The 16691-nt window shown below is 40.5% G+C and overlaps 1 protein-coding gene across 13 annotated transcripts in view; it reads right to left on the reverse strand.

The window, feature by feature from the left end:
* SLC26A7 (solute carrier family 26 member 7) overlaps nucleotides 1-16691 on the reverse strand; it is a 215392-nt gene that overhangs the window by 55113 nt on the left and 143588 nt on the right. For all 13 annotated transcript variants that reach the window (XR_006060883.2, XR_006060884.1, XM_042254498.2 and 10 more), the window contains one exon: nucleotides 14694-14807. Coding sequence is in view for 11 of the 13 variants with exons in the window: in XM_042254498.2 (XP_042110432.1) it covers nucleotides 14694-14807 (114 nt within the window). In the remaining 2 variants the exon portion in view is untranslated. The remainder of the gene's footprint in view (nucleotides 1-14693; nucleotides 14808-16691) is intronic.

Raw genomic sequence — 16691 nt, forward strand, 5'->3', positions numbered from 1 at the left:
CAGCACACTAGGCCTCCCTGTCCATCACCAACTCCCAGAGTTTACCCAAACTCATGTCCATTGAGTCAGTGATGCTATCCAATCATCTCATCTTCTGCCGTCCCCGTATCTTCCTGTCCTCAATCTTTCCCATCATCAGGGTCTTTTGAAATGAGTCAGCTCTTCACATCAGGTGGCCAAAGTATCGGAGTTTCAGCTTCAGCATCAAATCCAATCAATATTCAGGACTGATTTCCTTTAGGATGGACTGGTTGGATCTCCTTGCAGTCCAAAGGACTCTCAAGAGTCTTCTCCATCACCACAGTTCAAAAGCATCAGTTCTTTGGCGCTCAGCCTTCTTTATGGTCCAACTCTCATATCCATACATGACTACTGGAAAAACCATAGCTCTGACTAGATGGACCTTTGCTGGCAAAGTAATGTCTCTGCTTTTGAATATACTGTCTAGGTTGGTCATAGCTTTTCTTCCAAGGAGTAAGCATATTAATTTCATGGCTGCAGTCACCATCTGCAGTGATTCTGGAACCCCAAACACTAAAGTCTCACTGTTTACATTGTTTCCCCATCTATTTCCCATGAAGTGATGGGACCAAATGCCATGATCTTTGTTTTCTGAATGTTGAGCTTTAAGCCAACTTTTTCACTCTCCTCTTTCACTTTCATCAAGAGGCTCTGCAGTTCTTCTTCACTTTCTGCCATAAGGGTGGTATCATCTGCATATCTGAGGTTATTGATATTTCTCCCGGCAATCTTGATTCCAGCTTCTGCTTAATCCAGCCCAGCGTTTCTCATGATGTACTCTGTATATAAGTTAAGCAAGGAGGTTGACAGTATGCAGCCTTGATATACTCCTTTCCCGATTTGGAACCAGTCTGTTGTTCCATGTCCAATTCTAACTGTTGCTTCCTGATCTGCAAACAGATTTCTCAGGAGGCAGGTCAGGTGGTCTGGTATTCCCATCTCTTTCAGAATTTTTCACAGTTAGTTGTGATCAACACAGTCAAAGGCTTAGGAGTAGTCAAAAAAGAAGAAGTAGATGTTTTTCTGGAACTCTTGCTTTTTCAATGATCCAGTGGATGACGGCAATTTGATTTCTGGTTCCTCTGCCTTTTCTAAATCCAGCTTGAACTTCTGTAAGTTCACGGTTCACGAACTGTTTAAGCCAGGCTTGGAGAATTTTGAGCATTACTTTACTAGCATGTGAGATAAGTGCAATTGTGTCTTAGTTTGAGTATTCTTTGGCATTGCCTTTCTTTGGGATTGGAATGAAAACTACCTTTTTCTAGCCCTGTGGCCACTGCTGAGTTTTCCAAATTTGCTGGCATATTGAGTGCATATTCACAGCATCATCTTTATGCTTTGAAATAGCTCAACTGGAATTCTATCACCTGCACTAGCTTTGTTCGTAGTGATGCTTCCTAAGGCCCACTTGACTTCGCACTTCAGGATGTCTGGGTCTAGGTGAGTGGTCACACCATCATGATTATCTGGGTCTGGAAGATCTCTTTTGTATAGTTCTTCCGTGTATCCCTGCCACCTCTTCTTAATATCTTCTGCTCCTGTTAGGTCCATGCCATTTCTGTCCTTTATTGAGCTCATCTTTGCATGAAATATTCCCTTGGTATCTCTAATTTTCTTGAAGAGACCTCTAGTCTTTCCCATTCTATTGTTTTCCTCTATTTCTTTCCATTGATCACTGAGGAAGGCCTTCTTATCTCTCCTGGCTATTCTTTGGAATTCTGCCTTCAACGTATATATCTTTCCTTTTCTCCTTTGCTTTTCACTTCTCTTCTTTTCTCAGCTATTTGTAAGGCCTCCTCAGACATCCATTTCGCCTTTTTGCATTTCTTTTTCCTGGGGATGGTCTTGATCACTGCCTCCTGTACAATGTCACAAATCTCCAACCATAGTTCTTCAGGCATTCTGTCTATCAGATCTAATCCCTTAACTCTATTTCTCACTTCCACTCTATAATCATAAGTGATTTCATTTAGGTCATACTTGAATGGTCTAGTGGTTTCCCCTACTTTCTTTAAGTCTGAATTTGGCAGTAAGGACTTCATAATCTGAGCCACAGTCAACTTCCAGTCTTGTTTTTGCTGACTATATAGAGCTTCTCCATCTTTGGCTGCAAAGAATATAATCAATCTGATTTTGGTGTTGACCATCTGGTGATGTCCATATGTAGAGTCTTCTCTTGTGTTGTTGGAAGAGGGTGTTTGCTATGACCAGTGTGTTCTCTTGGCAAAACTCTATTAGTCTTTGCCCTGCTTCATTCTGCATTCCAAGGCCAAATTTGCCTGTTACTCCAGGTGTTTCTTGACTTCCTACTTTTGCATTCCAGTCACCTATAACGAAAAGGACATCCTTTTTTGGGTGTTAGTTCTAAAAGGTCTTGTAGGTTTTCACAGAACTGTTCAATTTCAGCTTCTTCGGCATTACTGGTCGGAGACTGGGATTACTGTGATATTGAATGGTTTGCCTTGGAAACAAAAGAGATCATTCTGTCATTTTTGAGATTGCATCCAAGTACTTCATATCAGACTTTTGTTGTTTAGGAGGGCTACTCCATTTCTTCTAACTGTGGGCAAGGGATTCTTGCCAAGTAGATATAATGGTCATCTGTATTAAATTTGCCCATACCAGTCCATTTTAGTCACTGATTTCCAAAGTGCCAATGTTCACTCTTCTCATCTCCTGTTTGACCACTTCCAATTTGCCTTGATTCATGGACCTAACATTCCAGGTTCCTATGCAATATTGCTCTTTACACCATCGGACCTTGCTTCCATCACCAGTCACATCTACAAGTGGGTATTGTTTTTGCTTTGGCTTCGTGTCTTCATTCTTTCTGGAGTTATTTCTCCACCAATCTCTGGCAGCATGTTGGGCAGGGAGTTCATCTTTCAATGTCCTATCTTTTTATCTTTTCATACCATTCATGGGATTCTCAAGGCAAGAATACTGAAATGGTTTGCTATTCCCTTCTCCAGTGGACAATGTTTTGTTAGAACTCTCCACCATGACCCATCTGTCTTGGGTGGCCCTACACATCATGGCTCATAGTTTCATTAAGTTAGACAAGGCTGTATTCCATGTGATCAGTGTGGTTAGTTTTCTGTGATTGTGGTTCTCATTCTGTCTGCCTTCTGATGGATAAAGATAAGAGGCTTATGGAAGGTTCCTGATGGCGAGAGACTGACTGAGGGGGAACTGGGTCTTGTTCTGATGGGCGGGGCCATGCTTAGTAAATCTTTAATCCAATTTTCTGTTGATGGTTGAGGCTGTATTCCCTCCATGTTTCTGACCTGAGGCCAAACTATGGGTGATTTTTGTAATCATACCCAATGAGTTGCCTGGAGAACCCTGCCTCACTGCTTGACTGTAAACTAAAGTGCCTTTTTTCAGCTGATGGAGAGATAATTTTTCCCTGCCCACCTGTAAATAGAAGAGATTAATATACCCTTTTCAAAGGCTGGCCATACCTTTGGAGATGTTTTGCAAGACTGAAGACCCTTTCATTTTACTTCCCCACTGCCTCTCCCTCTCTATTCTGCCTTCTGACTTTTCTTCCTCACTGCTTCCTTCTCTCTGATCTATAAAACAAACTGGCATCAAGACCCCAGTAAGATGGTTCTTGTGAGGTGCTAGCCTGCTGTCTTCTTGGGTCTGCAGGCTCCCCGATTAAAGCCTCTTCCTTGTCTCAACACCGTGTCTCTCAGGTTCATTGTCCTGTCATAAGGTGAGCAGAGAGAGCTTGGACTCAGTAACACTTGTGTATTTTGTTTGTTTGGGGTTTGAAAACGTGACCTTTGCCATACTGTTTTTAAAAGTAAACTCTCATGATTTAGGTTACATCCTCTACCAGTCTTTTATGGGGAGGCCTCCTGAGTCTTAGTGATTTGAATCACTATTCATATACATTTTTGATTTAGGTCATACATGAATGGTCTAGTGGTTTTTCCTACTTTCTTCAATTTAAGTCTGAATTTGGCAACAAGGAGTTCATGATCTAAGCTACAGTCAGCTCCCAGTCTTGTTTTTCCTGACTATACAGAGCATGTTCATCTTTGGCTGCAAAGAATATAATCAATCTGATTTCGGTGTTGACCACCTGGTGATGTCCATGTGTAGAGTCTTCTTTTGTATTGTTGGAAGACGGTGTTTGCTATGACCAGTACATTTTCTTGGCAAAATTCTATGAGCCTTTGCCCTGTTTCTGTACTCTGAGGCCAAATTTGCCTGTTTCTCCAGGTGTTTCTTGTCTTCCTACTCCCCCATAATGAAAAGAACATCTTTTTTGGATGTTAGTTCTAGAAGGTCTTGTAGGTCTTCATAGAAATGTTCAACCTCAGCTTCTTCAGCATTACTCATTGGGGCATAGGCTTGGATTACCATGATATTGAATGGTTTCCCTTGGAAATGAACAGAGGTCATTCTGTCATTTTTGAGATTGCATCCAAGTACTGCATTTCAGACTCTCTTGTTGACTATGATGGCTATTCCATTTCTTCTAAAGGATTCTAGCCCACAGTAGTAGATCTAATGGTCATCTGAGTTAAATTCACCCATTCCAGTCCATTTTAGTTCACTGATTCCTAAAAAGGAGTAAGCGTCTTTTAATTTCATGGCTGCAGTCACCATCTGCAGTGATTCTGGAGCCCTAAAAAACAAAGTCTGACACTGTTTCCACTGTTTCCCATCTATTTCCCATGAAGTGATGGGACCGGATGCCATGATCTTCGTTTTCTGAACGGTGAGCTTTAAGCCAACTTTTTCGCTCTCCTCTTTCACTTTCATCAAGAGGCTTTGTAGTTCGTCTTCAATTTCTGCCATAAGGGTGGTATCATCTGCATATCTGAGGTGATTGATATTTATCCTGGCAATCTTAATTCCAGCTTGTGCTTCTTCCAGTCCAGCATTTCTCATGATGTACTCTGCAAAGAAGTTAAATAAGCAGGGTGACAATATACAGCCTTAACGTACTCCTTTTCCTATTTGGAACCAGTCTGTTGTTTCATGTCCAGTTCTAACTGTTGCTTCCTGACCTGCATACAGATTTCTCAAGAGGCAGGTTAGGTGGTCTGGTATTCCCATCTCTTCCAGAATTTTCCACAGTTTATTGTGATCCACACAGTCAAAGGCTTTGGCATAGTCAAGAAAGCAGAAATAGATGTTTTTCTGGAGCTCTCTTGCTTTTTCCATGATCCAGCAGATGCTGGCAATTTGATCTCTGGTTCCTCTGCCTTGTCTAAAACCAGCTTGAACATCAGGGAGTTCACGGTTCACATATTACTGAAGCCTGGCTTGGAGAATTTTGAGCATTACTTTACTAGCATGTGAGATGAATGCAATTGTTTGGTAGTTTGAGCATTCTTTGGCATTGCCTTTCTTAGGGATTGGAATGAAAACGGACCTTTTCCAGTCCTGTGGCCACTGCTGAGTTTTCCAAATTTGCTGGCATATTGAGTGCAGCACTTTCACAGCATCATCTTTCAGGATTTGAAACAGCTCAACTGGAATTTCATCACCTCCACTAGCTTTGTTTGTAGTGATGCTTTCTAAGGCCCACTTGACTTCACATTCCAAGATGTCGGGCTCTAGATTAGTGATCCCATCATCATGATTATCTGGGTCGTGAAGATCTTTTTTGTACAGTTCTTCCATGTATTCTTGCCACCTCTTCTTAATATCTTCTGCTTCTCTTAGGTCCATACCATTTCTGTCCTTTATCGAGCCCATCTTTGCATGAAATGTTCCCTTGGTATCTCTAATTTTCTTGAAGAGATCTCTAGCCTTTCCCATTCTGTTGTTTTCGTCTATTTCTTTGCATTGATTGCTGAAGAAGGCTTTCTTATCTCTTATTGCTATTCTTTGGAATTCTGCATTCAGAAGCTTATATCTTTCCTTTTCTCCTTTGCTTTTCACCTCTCTTCTTTTCACAGCTATTTGTAACGCCTCCCCAGACAGCCATTTTGCTTTTTTGCATTTCTTTTCCATGGGGATGGTCTTCATCCCTGTCTCCTGTACAATGTCACGAACCTCATTCCATAGTGCATCAGACACTCTATCTATCAGATCTAGGCCCTTAAATCTATTTCTCACTTCCACTGTATAATCATAAGGGATTTGATTGAGGTCATACCTGAATGGTCTAGCGGTTTTCCCTACTTTCTTCAATTTGAGTCTGAATTTGGTAATAGGAGTTCATGATCTGAGCCACAGTCAACTCCTGGTCTTGTTTTTGTTGACTGTATGGAGCTTCTCCATCTTTGGCTGCAAAGAATATAATCAGTCTGATTTCGGTGTTGACCATCTGGTGATGTCCATGTGTAGAGTCTTCTCTTGTGTTGTTGGAAGAGGGTGTTTGCTATGACCAGTGCATTTTCCTGGCAAAACTCTATTAGTCTTTGTCCTGCTTCATTCCGCATTCCAAGGCCAAATTTGCCTGTTACTCCAGGTGTTTCTTGACTTTCTACCTTTGCAGTCCAGTCCCCTATAATGAAAAGGACATCCTTTTTTGGGTGTTAGTTCTAAAAGGTCTTGTAGGTCTTCATAAAACCGTTCAACTTCAGCTTCTTCAGCATTACTGGTTGGGGCATAGCCTTGGATAACTGTGATATTGAATGGTTTGCCTTGGAGACAAACAAGATCATTCTGTCATTTTTGAGATTGCATCCAAGTACTGAATTTTGAACTCTTTTGTTGACCATGATGGCTACTCCATTTCTTCTGAGGGATTCCTGCCCGCAGTAGTAGATATAATGGTCATCTGAGTTAAATTCACCCATTCCAGTCCATTTTAGTTCACTGATTCCTACAATGTCGATGTTCACCCTTGCCATCTCGTTTGACCACTTCCAATTTGCCTTGATTCGTGGATCTAGCATTCCAGGTTCCTATGCAATACTGCTCTTTACAGCATCAGACCTTGCTTCTATCACCAGTCACATCCACATCCGGGTATTGTTTTTGCTTTGGTTCCATCCCTTTATTCTTTCTGGAGTTATTTCTCCACTGATCTCCACTTCATGGGAAATAGATGCGGAAACAGTGGAAATAGTGTCAGACTTTATTTTGGGGGGCTCCAAAATCACTGCAGATGGTGATTGCAGCCATGAAATTAAAAGACGCTTACTCCTTGGAAGAAAAGTTATGACCAACCTAGATAGTATATTGAAAAGCAGAGACATTACTTTGTCAACTAAGGTCCGTCTAGTCAAGGCTATGGTTTTTCCAGTGGTCATGTATGGATGTGAGAGTTGGACTGTGAAGAAGGCTGAGAGCCAAAGAATTGATGCTTATGAAATGTGGTGTTGGAGAAGACTCTTGAGAGGCCCTTGGACTGCAAGGAGATCCAACCAGTCCATTCTGAAGGAGATAAACCCTGGGATTTCTTTGGAAGGAATGATGCTAAAGCTGAAACTCCAGTACTTTGGCCACCTCATGCGAAGAGTTGACTCATTGGAAAAGACTCTGATGCTGGGAGGGATTGGGGGCAGGAGAAGAAGGGGACGACCGAGGATGAGATGGCTGGATGGCATCACGGACTCGATGGACATGAGTCTGAGTGAACTCCGGGAGATGGTGATGGACTGGGAGGCCTAGCGTGCTGCGATTCATGCGGTTGCAAAGAGTCAGACATGACTGAGCGACTGAAATGAACTGAACTGAACTGAACTGATTACTAAAAATGTCAACATTCACTCTTGCCATCTTCTGGTTGACCACTTCCAATTTGCCTTGATTCATGGATCTAACATTCCAGATTCCTTTGCAATATTGCTGTTTACAGCATCATTTTATTGAGGGAAAAGAAAGATAAAGAGCTAGCTGATTTTATTTGGATAGAAAAAGAGAGACAGACTGGGTGCAGAAAATGATCACAGAGTGTGGTAAGGAAGCCTGAGAAAGGAAAAGTTTTAGACATAGTCAAGATTAACTAAATTTAAATTGAAGTTAACTAAGTGGGTTTGCTAAGTAAGCCAATGCATACTGGAAGGTGATTTCTCTTTCTATTAAAAGTGCTCCTTTGGGATAACAGATTCTATGAGTTTCTGTACCCTTAAGTGATCTATATTTATTTTCTTTTAATTATTTTTGTGACTTTGGTTAAATAAATAGTTATTGTTTCAGTGACCTATGATCCTGCTGTGTTTTTAAAATAATTTTGGTATTTCTAACAAACTTCCCAAATATCAAAATCTAACTAAAGGTCTTTTAATCTCCAGATAACTCTGGGACACTTTGAAGAAACATCTCTGAGATATCTCAGAGAGGAATGTTAAACTAAGTTTATTTGGCAATTTTAATTCAGATATACAGTCAAATAATTGAAAACAAACTTGAGGCTATAGTGCAAGAATAAATACCATTATTCTAGAATTTATAGAAAGTGAAGTTACTCAATTGTGTCTGCCTGTTTGCAACATTATGGACTGTAGTCCACCAAGCTTCTCTGTCCATGGGGTTTTCCAGGGAAGAATACTGGAGTGGATTGCCATTTCCTTCTCCAGGAGATCTTCCCAACCCAAGGTTCAAACTCAGGTCTTCCATGTTGCAGGTAGACTCTTTACTGTCTGAGCCACCAGGGCATCAGAATGTATATAGAAACCCTAATATCCAATATGTTCTGATAAAATGTTATCAGTCGTAATTCTAATTATTATCCTAAAATGTAACGTTACAGAAATATCCAAGTTTCCTGCTAGTTACACCATACTCAAATCTTTAACCATGCTATTTTAAGTTATATCCTTTATAGACAATCATAATTTTACACTGCTTTTACAAAATAAAGATTTTTCAAGAAGACTCACGAAAAGAACCTTTTAAACAAATGTAAGTTTCTGATAGCCTTTAGACAATGACACTGAACTGGGTAACAAATGAAGAACTCTAGTGGAAGACCTGATTACTTCATGTAGACCAACAGGAATCAATTACATGGGACTATATAAATTGATAAGTATGATCTATAACTTTGATTTTAAAACATACTTCCTTGAATCTATTTTCCAGTAAACCTGTTTCTCTTACGCCATGATCTAAAACAAGCTGATAAAATATGTCTTTCTAAGCAAAGATAAAACATTTATCTTTTACTCTCTACATTATCCTGTCAGAATTTGGCTTCTGTAGCTGGTTCTCCTACAGAGTTGATGGTTTACTGGAACTAGACTGCAACTAGTTATACTAATCATTGTTTTAATTTGCTGCTTGTTTCCAAATTTTTTGTGCATTGTGTCTCTGCTACACTATGCCTTTGTCAATGTTACTAGCTACATTACTTATATCTGTCTATTTTATAAGACTGTTGTCTCTTAGTGTGTAACCAAGCTTCCAACAAATGTAGGTGACTGGGCAACTTGAAACAATTGATCAGACATACAGTTCTGTATGCAATCAATAATTGTAATAGTGTGATTCTAGGTATGGAAAAGGCAACAAGGGAAATATCTCCTGGATTAGTTAGAAGATAGACCATACAGAGAGTCTTTTATTGTTATCTATCAGTAGGCCTAATCCAGAATTTAATACCTTGAGTTGTATATCGAGAATTTTCACCTAATCTAGGATCAGCTTCCCAGCACTGTGGAACAAAAATTGGTCATGAAATGTCTCCCAAATATTGGTCAAATTCCTGACCAAGGGGAGGGACTGAAAAATGGAGTATTTCCTGCCATATCAGTGCACAAGGATTGTCACAGTCATCAGTGATTGCAGCCTTCCCCTGTGAGCTTCCAGCCCTAAGGGCACTTAGGAAGGAGAACTACTGCAAGCTGGCAGCCAGCAGACCGCAACCACACCCTAATGGTGAGCCTCAAGGAAGCCCAGGCTGTGAGACACACAGGCCAGCGGCCCCAGAGAGCGGAGACGCACGTGAAAAGAATGATTTCAATGAGCCAAGACTCTAGCATCTTCCCTTACATAGAAAAGCGCCGAATTCCTTACCTTGAGATATCTGTCTTCCTTTAATTAACAACAATCTTTTGATGTTCAGACTGCCTCCCCTTTAACCTGGCTCCTCCCCTTGCCTCCTCAGAGCAGTTTATCAGGGTTACTTGAGATGCTTGAAGTCTTAAGAATTCCCACTGAATAAAACATAATTCTAAACTTTTAAGTTGTGAATATTTTTTAAGTCCACAACCTACCTATACCTGTAGACACGGCTGGAGGGAGAAGGACATGCTAGCCATTTCCTTCCTAAGTAGTTTTCAAAGAATGCAAACACTGTCTAGCACTCACAGTCTCCACAGCTTTCTGGAAAGCAGCGGAATGGCAGTAAGAGTTCAGAAAGTGGTGAAAGAGAAAAAGGATACCTGGTAACTGAGGCTAGATTAAGTAGGATTTAAATTGAAGTTGGAAGCAATAAGACAAATTCTGAAAGAATAAAGGAATATAATTTGGCAAATTAGGACCCAGGGGCAAGCTCAGTGCCACAGAAACCATGCCTGCCCTCATTTTCAGCTGTGGCTGAGCTCTGCCTGCAACAGGCGCTGCCTCTCACCCTCATGGTTTGACTGTGCCTCTCAAACTGCCCGAAGAACACTGTGTCCGCTTTGTTGGAAGCAAAATAATAATAATAATAATAATAATAACACAGGGCAATAGGGGTGGGGAGGGTTACAGTGCTTTCTCCGCTAATTAACATTCTTTAAAGGCAAGGAAAGAAGAGAGACCCACCACACTTATTTGTGCTATATATCTAGGCAGCACCAAGAGTTTCTTATTCCTAAATAGCCATGTTCTGCATGTCACATCTAAAGGAAATCACAATAAAAATGTTCTGACATGTGGAGGACAGAAATGTCTTTGGGCCTTTGACTATGGCACTTGGTATTCAACGATTAGTATCTTTTGTTGTTTTAATTCAAACGTTTTTATTTGATTTTCTAAAGTATTGAAAGGCTTGATAATCAACTCATTTGTATATAAAATGGTTCCAAATGTGCTGTCTCATATAGCCATGTGTGACCCATGAGCATCTGGAATGTAGCTGGTGGGTGTAGGAGATGCTGTAAATGTAAGATACACACCAGATTTTGAAATCTTAATTTAAAAAAAGAATACAAAATACATCATTAATAGTTTTTACATAAGTTATTTGTTGAAATAATACTTTTACTTCATTAAGTAAATGAAAATATAGTATTAAAACTAATATTACCAGTTTCCTTCTACTTTTTAAAACATAACTACCTGAAAATTTCAATTACCTATGTAGCCATTGTGTTTCTATGGTCCACTGCAAATTGGCACTTGCCATCTGCCTCTACAGGGAGGAAATCATGAGTTATGGCAGCTGCTGATTTAGAACATTCCCTGAAGAAAGTTCAGGGTGGAGAGCGGAAATGAGGCTCTCTGTGCTAAAAACTGGCAGGACGGTCTTCGGATTGTTAGATATTTTCAGGAGCTGATTTTATGAGCCCAATTCTTATATCTTCTCACAACTAGAAAAGCACTAAAATCCTTCATGGTGGTGACTTTCTTGTGCGTAGCAGAAAGCCTCATGAGACTAGCAGAAACCATCTGGAAAAAATAGATGCTTGACGGCATGTATCCCCCCTTCACCAAAATCAGATGTACACTGACCTTCCCTCTGCCTCTTCAGAGTTTCTCAAGAGCTGTCTGAGGTGCTGGCTCTTGGGCTGCAGTCCTTATTTGTCCCCAAATAAAACTGAACTCACAACTCTCTCCTGTTGTTCATTTTTTGAAGTTGACACTATTCAACACTGCTTCTCCAAAGTCTATGATCCTAAGCCTGATTTCAAATGAAAGCATTTTTCCTGATTTCAAATGTATTTCAAATATTAAGTGAGAATAAAAGCTCTTGCCTGACTTGATCTGTCCCTTCTTAAATCAGGAAAATTAACTAGTTTATAATCATCCAATACTTTCATTTTTCATTCATTCTTTCCACACTTAGCGAACACCTACTATGTGCTAAGTTTTGGGCTGAACACTGACGATATAGAGAACAAAAGCAGACAGGGACTCTCTAGGAGCTCAAGTTAAGAGCAGAAGGCAGACTTCAATCGCATAATTACACTGATAAACATGGAAAGTCCAATAGAGCTAAGGTCTCTGAAGAAAAGAACACAGCTGGCCCAGAAGTCTTGGTGCAATCTGATGAATGGGAGGAGTTAACTTAGAAGGGAAGAGGAAGCAGCCACAGAGATAAAAGGGATAAAAGGAAGACACCAGAGTCACGAAGAAGGAGGTGCAGTGATTAGAGAGCTGAGAGCGAGGCGAACAGTCCAGGATGAGGCTGCGGGGGAGAAGTACACAGTTTGGGTAGCTGAAAGGTCAGAGAGCTAAGACCTGTTATGGGGTCTGGGAGGAAGGAACAAGGCCATATCTGCATTTTAAAAGCTATCTTTCTACAGAAATAAAATGAAATGATTGGCTATTATTAGCCTGAAAGTTGAAAGATTTTCATTCTTCTAGATTAACTTACTGGGTATAAGTCTAGTACGTACGAGAGAAAGGGAGATATTTTAAGGGCTCACTTTATGAAGTCTTGTCACATGGAAAGCTGGTTTCACAAATAGCCTATTTAAAACAAAACTTTTAAGACTTGGCTGTCCCAGTGCCTTCTTCAAATCATGTCTGTTATCCCCACGTAAACTTAATAGTTGTAATGCCAAAATGACTACCATGGGAACACATCCTCAATTGGGGTATGCACATTAAATCAGATTACTTCCTTGTGCAGTTTAATGGGACTAGTTGAGCAGATTAGGGACAATCTCAACAAGCAAAACAGCACAAAAATACGGTGCTGCTGAGCTTTGCTTCTCTGAATTAGTATTTTGGGTGCCTTTTATTTCTTCTGAACTCTAACAAAGAGAATATCATGCAGAACTGATGAAAGGAAATCTCACACATTCATCCTTGTAAGAAACGAGGTGGAAATCACTATAGAATCCTAGAATTTTATAGATGTAAGTCTTCAGAGTAAGGGATGATATGTGAGTACACTATATATTAAACATTCAAATTTAGATTACAAATATTTGAGAGTTTGTAAAAATGTTTGTGCCAATGCACATTATGAACTTATGCTTTAAATCACGAGCTGCCTAAAAATCAAATTGTCATGTAAAACAACGGTGAATGAGAATTACACATCTCTGCTGATGAGTTGTGGCAATAATATGTCACACTATTAGAGATTCAGAATTTGTTACTGCTTCCCCCCTGCACCATGGTACATTCATCAATAATTTTATTACTTGTATACTACATTTTAATGTTCATTTACCCATATTTCTCTTGCCACTTTCTCCCAAGGTCAAGAACTATACACTTTTCAAATTTACTCTTCTACAACACCCCCAAAAGGGCTTAATATAAAGTAGGCTACTAAATAATGGATTTGTTGCTCAGTAGGTAAAGGTTCACTTGCAGTGCAAGAGACACCAGTTGGATCTCTGGTCCAAGAAGATCCTACATGCCGCAGAGCGACAAAGCCGTGTGCCACAACTACTGAGCCCACGTGCTGCAACTCCTGAAGCGCATGACTATAGCGTGCGCTCTGCAAGAGAAGCCGCTGCAGTGCGGAGCTCATGCAGGGCGACAAAGAGCGCCCCCCACCGACTGCAACTGGAGAAAGCCTATGTGCAGCAACAAAGACCCATCCCAACCAAGTAATAAAATTTAGAAGTCCTAAAAATAAAATAAAATATGCACGAACTATTTTAACAATGGTTAGCTGTTCGTGTTAATGTATTAAACAAACACACACATGAATTTCCTTGTATAGAACAGTGGTTAAAAATACAAGATTTGGAGTAATCTATCTGGATTCAAATCTCAGCTCTGCCACTTCCTAGCTCCGTGACCTGGGTAAATTAGTTTAACCCTCTTTTCCTCAATGTTTTCATGTGGAAACCTAGGATAATAATTATGCCTCATTCATAGAGTTTCCTAAAATATTAAATGAGTTCATTTATTAAAAAAAAAAAAAAGCATGACATGCAATGCTTGGTATATAACTCAACATATGCTTCCACCAACACCACCACCATCCTCACCATCACAGAATCATCTTAATTACCACCGTTGATATCTTACTAGTATCGAGCATAATAACTAGTGTACAGGAGGCTCTAAAATGTCAAATTGATTTGAGTTCCTAAAACACACAATTGTTTCATTAAGCCAAAATGTGGATAGACATTGTATTACTTATTCACAGACTTGTACATCTCTATAGACGGGAATTTCAGGATCAGGGACTGATGTTGCATACAATGGCTTTCATTCTATTTAAAGGGAACGCATGTAAGAATTAAAGATATTAAAATTTAAAAAATAAAAACTAATTAAAAAAATAAAAAATAAATAAAATTAATACCAAAATAAATAAATAAATAAAGGAAATGAACTAAGATTTTAACATTTCAAACTGACGGGTTAGATTAGCAAAAAGTAAAATCAGAGGCACCACTAGAGGGAGCTTTTGCTCAACGATTGACAACAAGAAAACTGCCCCTAGTACAGGACTTTTTTCCTTTTGTCTGCTCATTGAATCCTTCAGCTTCTCAAGGATTGTTCCTAAGAAAGAGACCAAATAAACTGCCTTGATGCTAGTTTCCAGAGACTAAAGAAATAGCAATAGTCTCGGGAATGTAGAGAGACGCTCATTGCTCTCTCTCAGTCCTGCGCCTGCTGGAGAATAAAGTTACCTGTGTCTTTGCTCCTGTGCTGTAGAGGCCAGCAGTTCTTCCCATGGCAGCCGCACTTGGAATACAGAAGAAGAATGAAGCGATCACGTTGCTGAGGCCATGAGCCAGGAATTCCTACCGGAATGATAGCAGGGAAATGTATCATTTCCTAATCACAATCCACTTTAAGCGTGTGTGTGTGTGTGTGTGTGTGTGTGTGTGAGATGTGCTCAGTCATGCCCAACTCTTTACGACACCATGGACTATAGCCGGCCAGACTCCTCTGTCCATGGAGGAGTCTGTTTATTGAAGCAAGAGTACTGGAGTGGGTTGCCGTTTCCTACTCGATGCGATCTTCCTGATCCAGAGATGGAACCTGCATCGCTAGCGTCTCCTGCACGGACAGGTGGATTCTTACCACTGTGCCACCTGAGAAGCCCAAATTTTAGAGGCCACAGATAAAGCTTGCCATAGAATGAGACGTCTTTTGTACTCTATTTCTGTTCTCTCCACTAGTTGGAATTTAACCATCATTCTAAAAATAGCTAACATTTACTGAGTGCTTACAATGAGCCAGAAACTGTTCTGAGCCCTTTACTCATTCAATCCTGTAACAATAACAACTTTATAGGGAAGCACAAGGTATTTACTGTATCTGCTGCCACTTACTCAGGTTTCAAGTTACTACAATAAAGGGTTTTGTTCCCACCACTCCACCTATGACCTCCAGAGTGCAAAATCCGATGGTTAATTCCTACCTCCCCAGGCAGTAAAGGTGGCATTTGACACGATCGCTCGCATTCTCCGCCTTCAAGCCTCCTTCCTGGTCCCTCCTGAGCCTCTCACCCTCCCGGTTTCCTCCGACCTCCCTGCCCACCGCTTCTCAGCCTCCTCTGTGGTCCCTTCTCATACAAATAATCACAAATATTAGATCACTTCTTTCTCTATTCTGAGCTACCCCAAAACATGTTGACAGCTGCCATATTTATATCTCTAAGCCTAGACCACTCTTTTGAACTTAGACTGGTATAGGCAAGCTATTACTCAGCATTTTCATTTGAATGGTTAACAGGTATCCCAAGCTTAATTAATCAGGCTATTGCTCTACATACTTCCTCTCTGGTCCTCCCACACCCTTCCCCACCTCAAGCTCTATTTGTTTGGGCCAAAAGCTTCAGACAGAGTCTTGACTTCCCCTTTGCCCAGATGGTGCCCACATCCAATTCACAATCTGTCCACTTCCCAGCCCCTTCATTGCTACATCCTGGGCCAGGTCATCAGATGTCACCTGGATTCCTGCAGAAGCTTCCTCATACTTTTCTGCTTCTGCTGTTGCCAGGAACACAGATAAAAATCCCTGCCCTCACAGACTGGTGTTCTAGTGGAGAGATGCTACCAATAAACAAGATGAATACAGAAAGTAAAACAGAGAGTGGAAAGTTTTGGAGACTGGGATTTTAGCTTACCAAGCAAGGCCTCTCTAAGAAAGAAATATTTAAATAAAGGAGGAATGCAGCTACTTGAGGGTATAGAATTTCTGGAAAAGGGAACAGCAAGTACAGACATCCTGAGCTAGCAACATAGCTAGTAAACTCAAGAAAAAAACAAGGAAGGAAGTGAGGCTAGAACAGGCTACAAAAAAAATATGAGATCATAGAAGAAAAGGGATGGTAGCAAGGTCAGGTAGGGCCTTGTAAGCCTTGGCAATAGGCTTTTAATCTAAGTACTATGGGAAGCCACTGGGCGATTCTGAGATGAAGAAAGACACAGCCTGTGTTATGCACCATTCTATCCCTTGTTCCTAGACTGGTGTCTGCCATATAGTAGGGTTCAATACACATCTGTTGAATGAATAAGTCTGCTTTTTGTACAGATGACAAAACTGGGGCATAGAAACCATTTCAGAGTGAGATTTAGACAGACGTACTTTGGCCTTCTAACCCCTCCTGCACAGCTATGTCTGCAGACCTGTGTAGGAATGTAGGGCCATGGGCTTTGGGACAAAACACTAGCAGAAGT

Source organism: Ovis aries, chromosome 9 (genome assembly GCF_016772045.2).
Source record: "Ovis aries strain OAR_USU_Benz2616 breed Rambouillet chromosome 9, ARS-UI_Ramb_v3.0, whole genome shotgun sequence".
NCBI classification, from domain to species: Eukaryota; Metazoa; Chordata; class Mammalia; order Artiodactyla; family Bovidae; genus Ovis; species Ovis aries.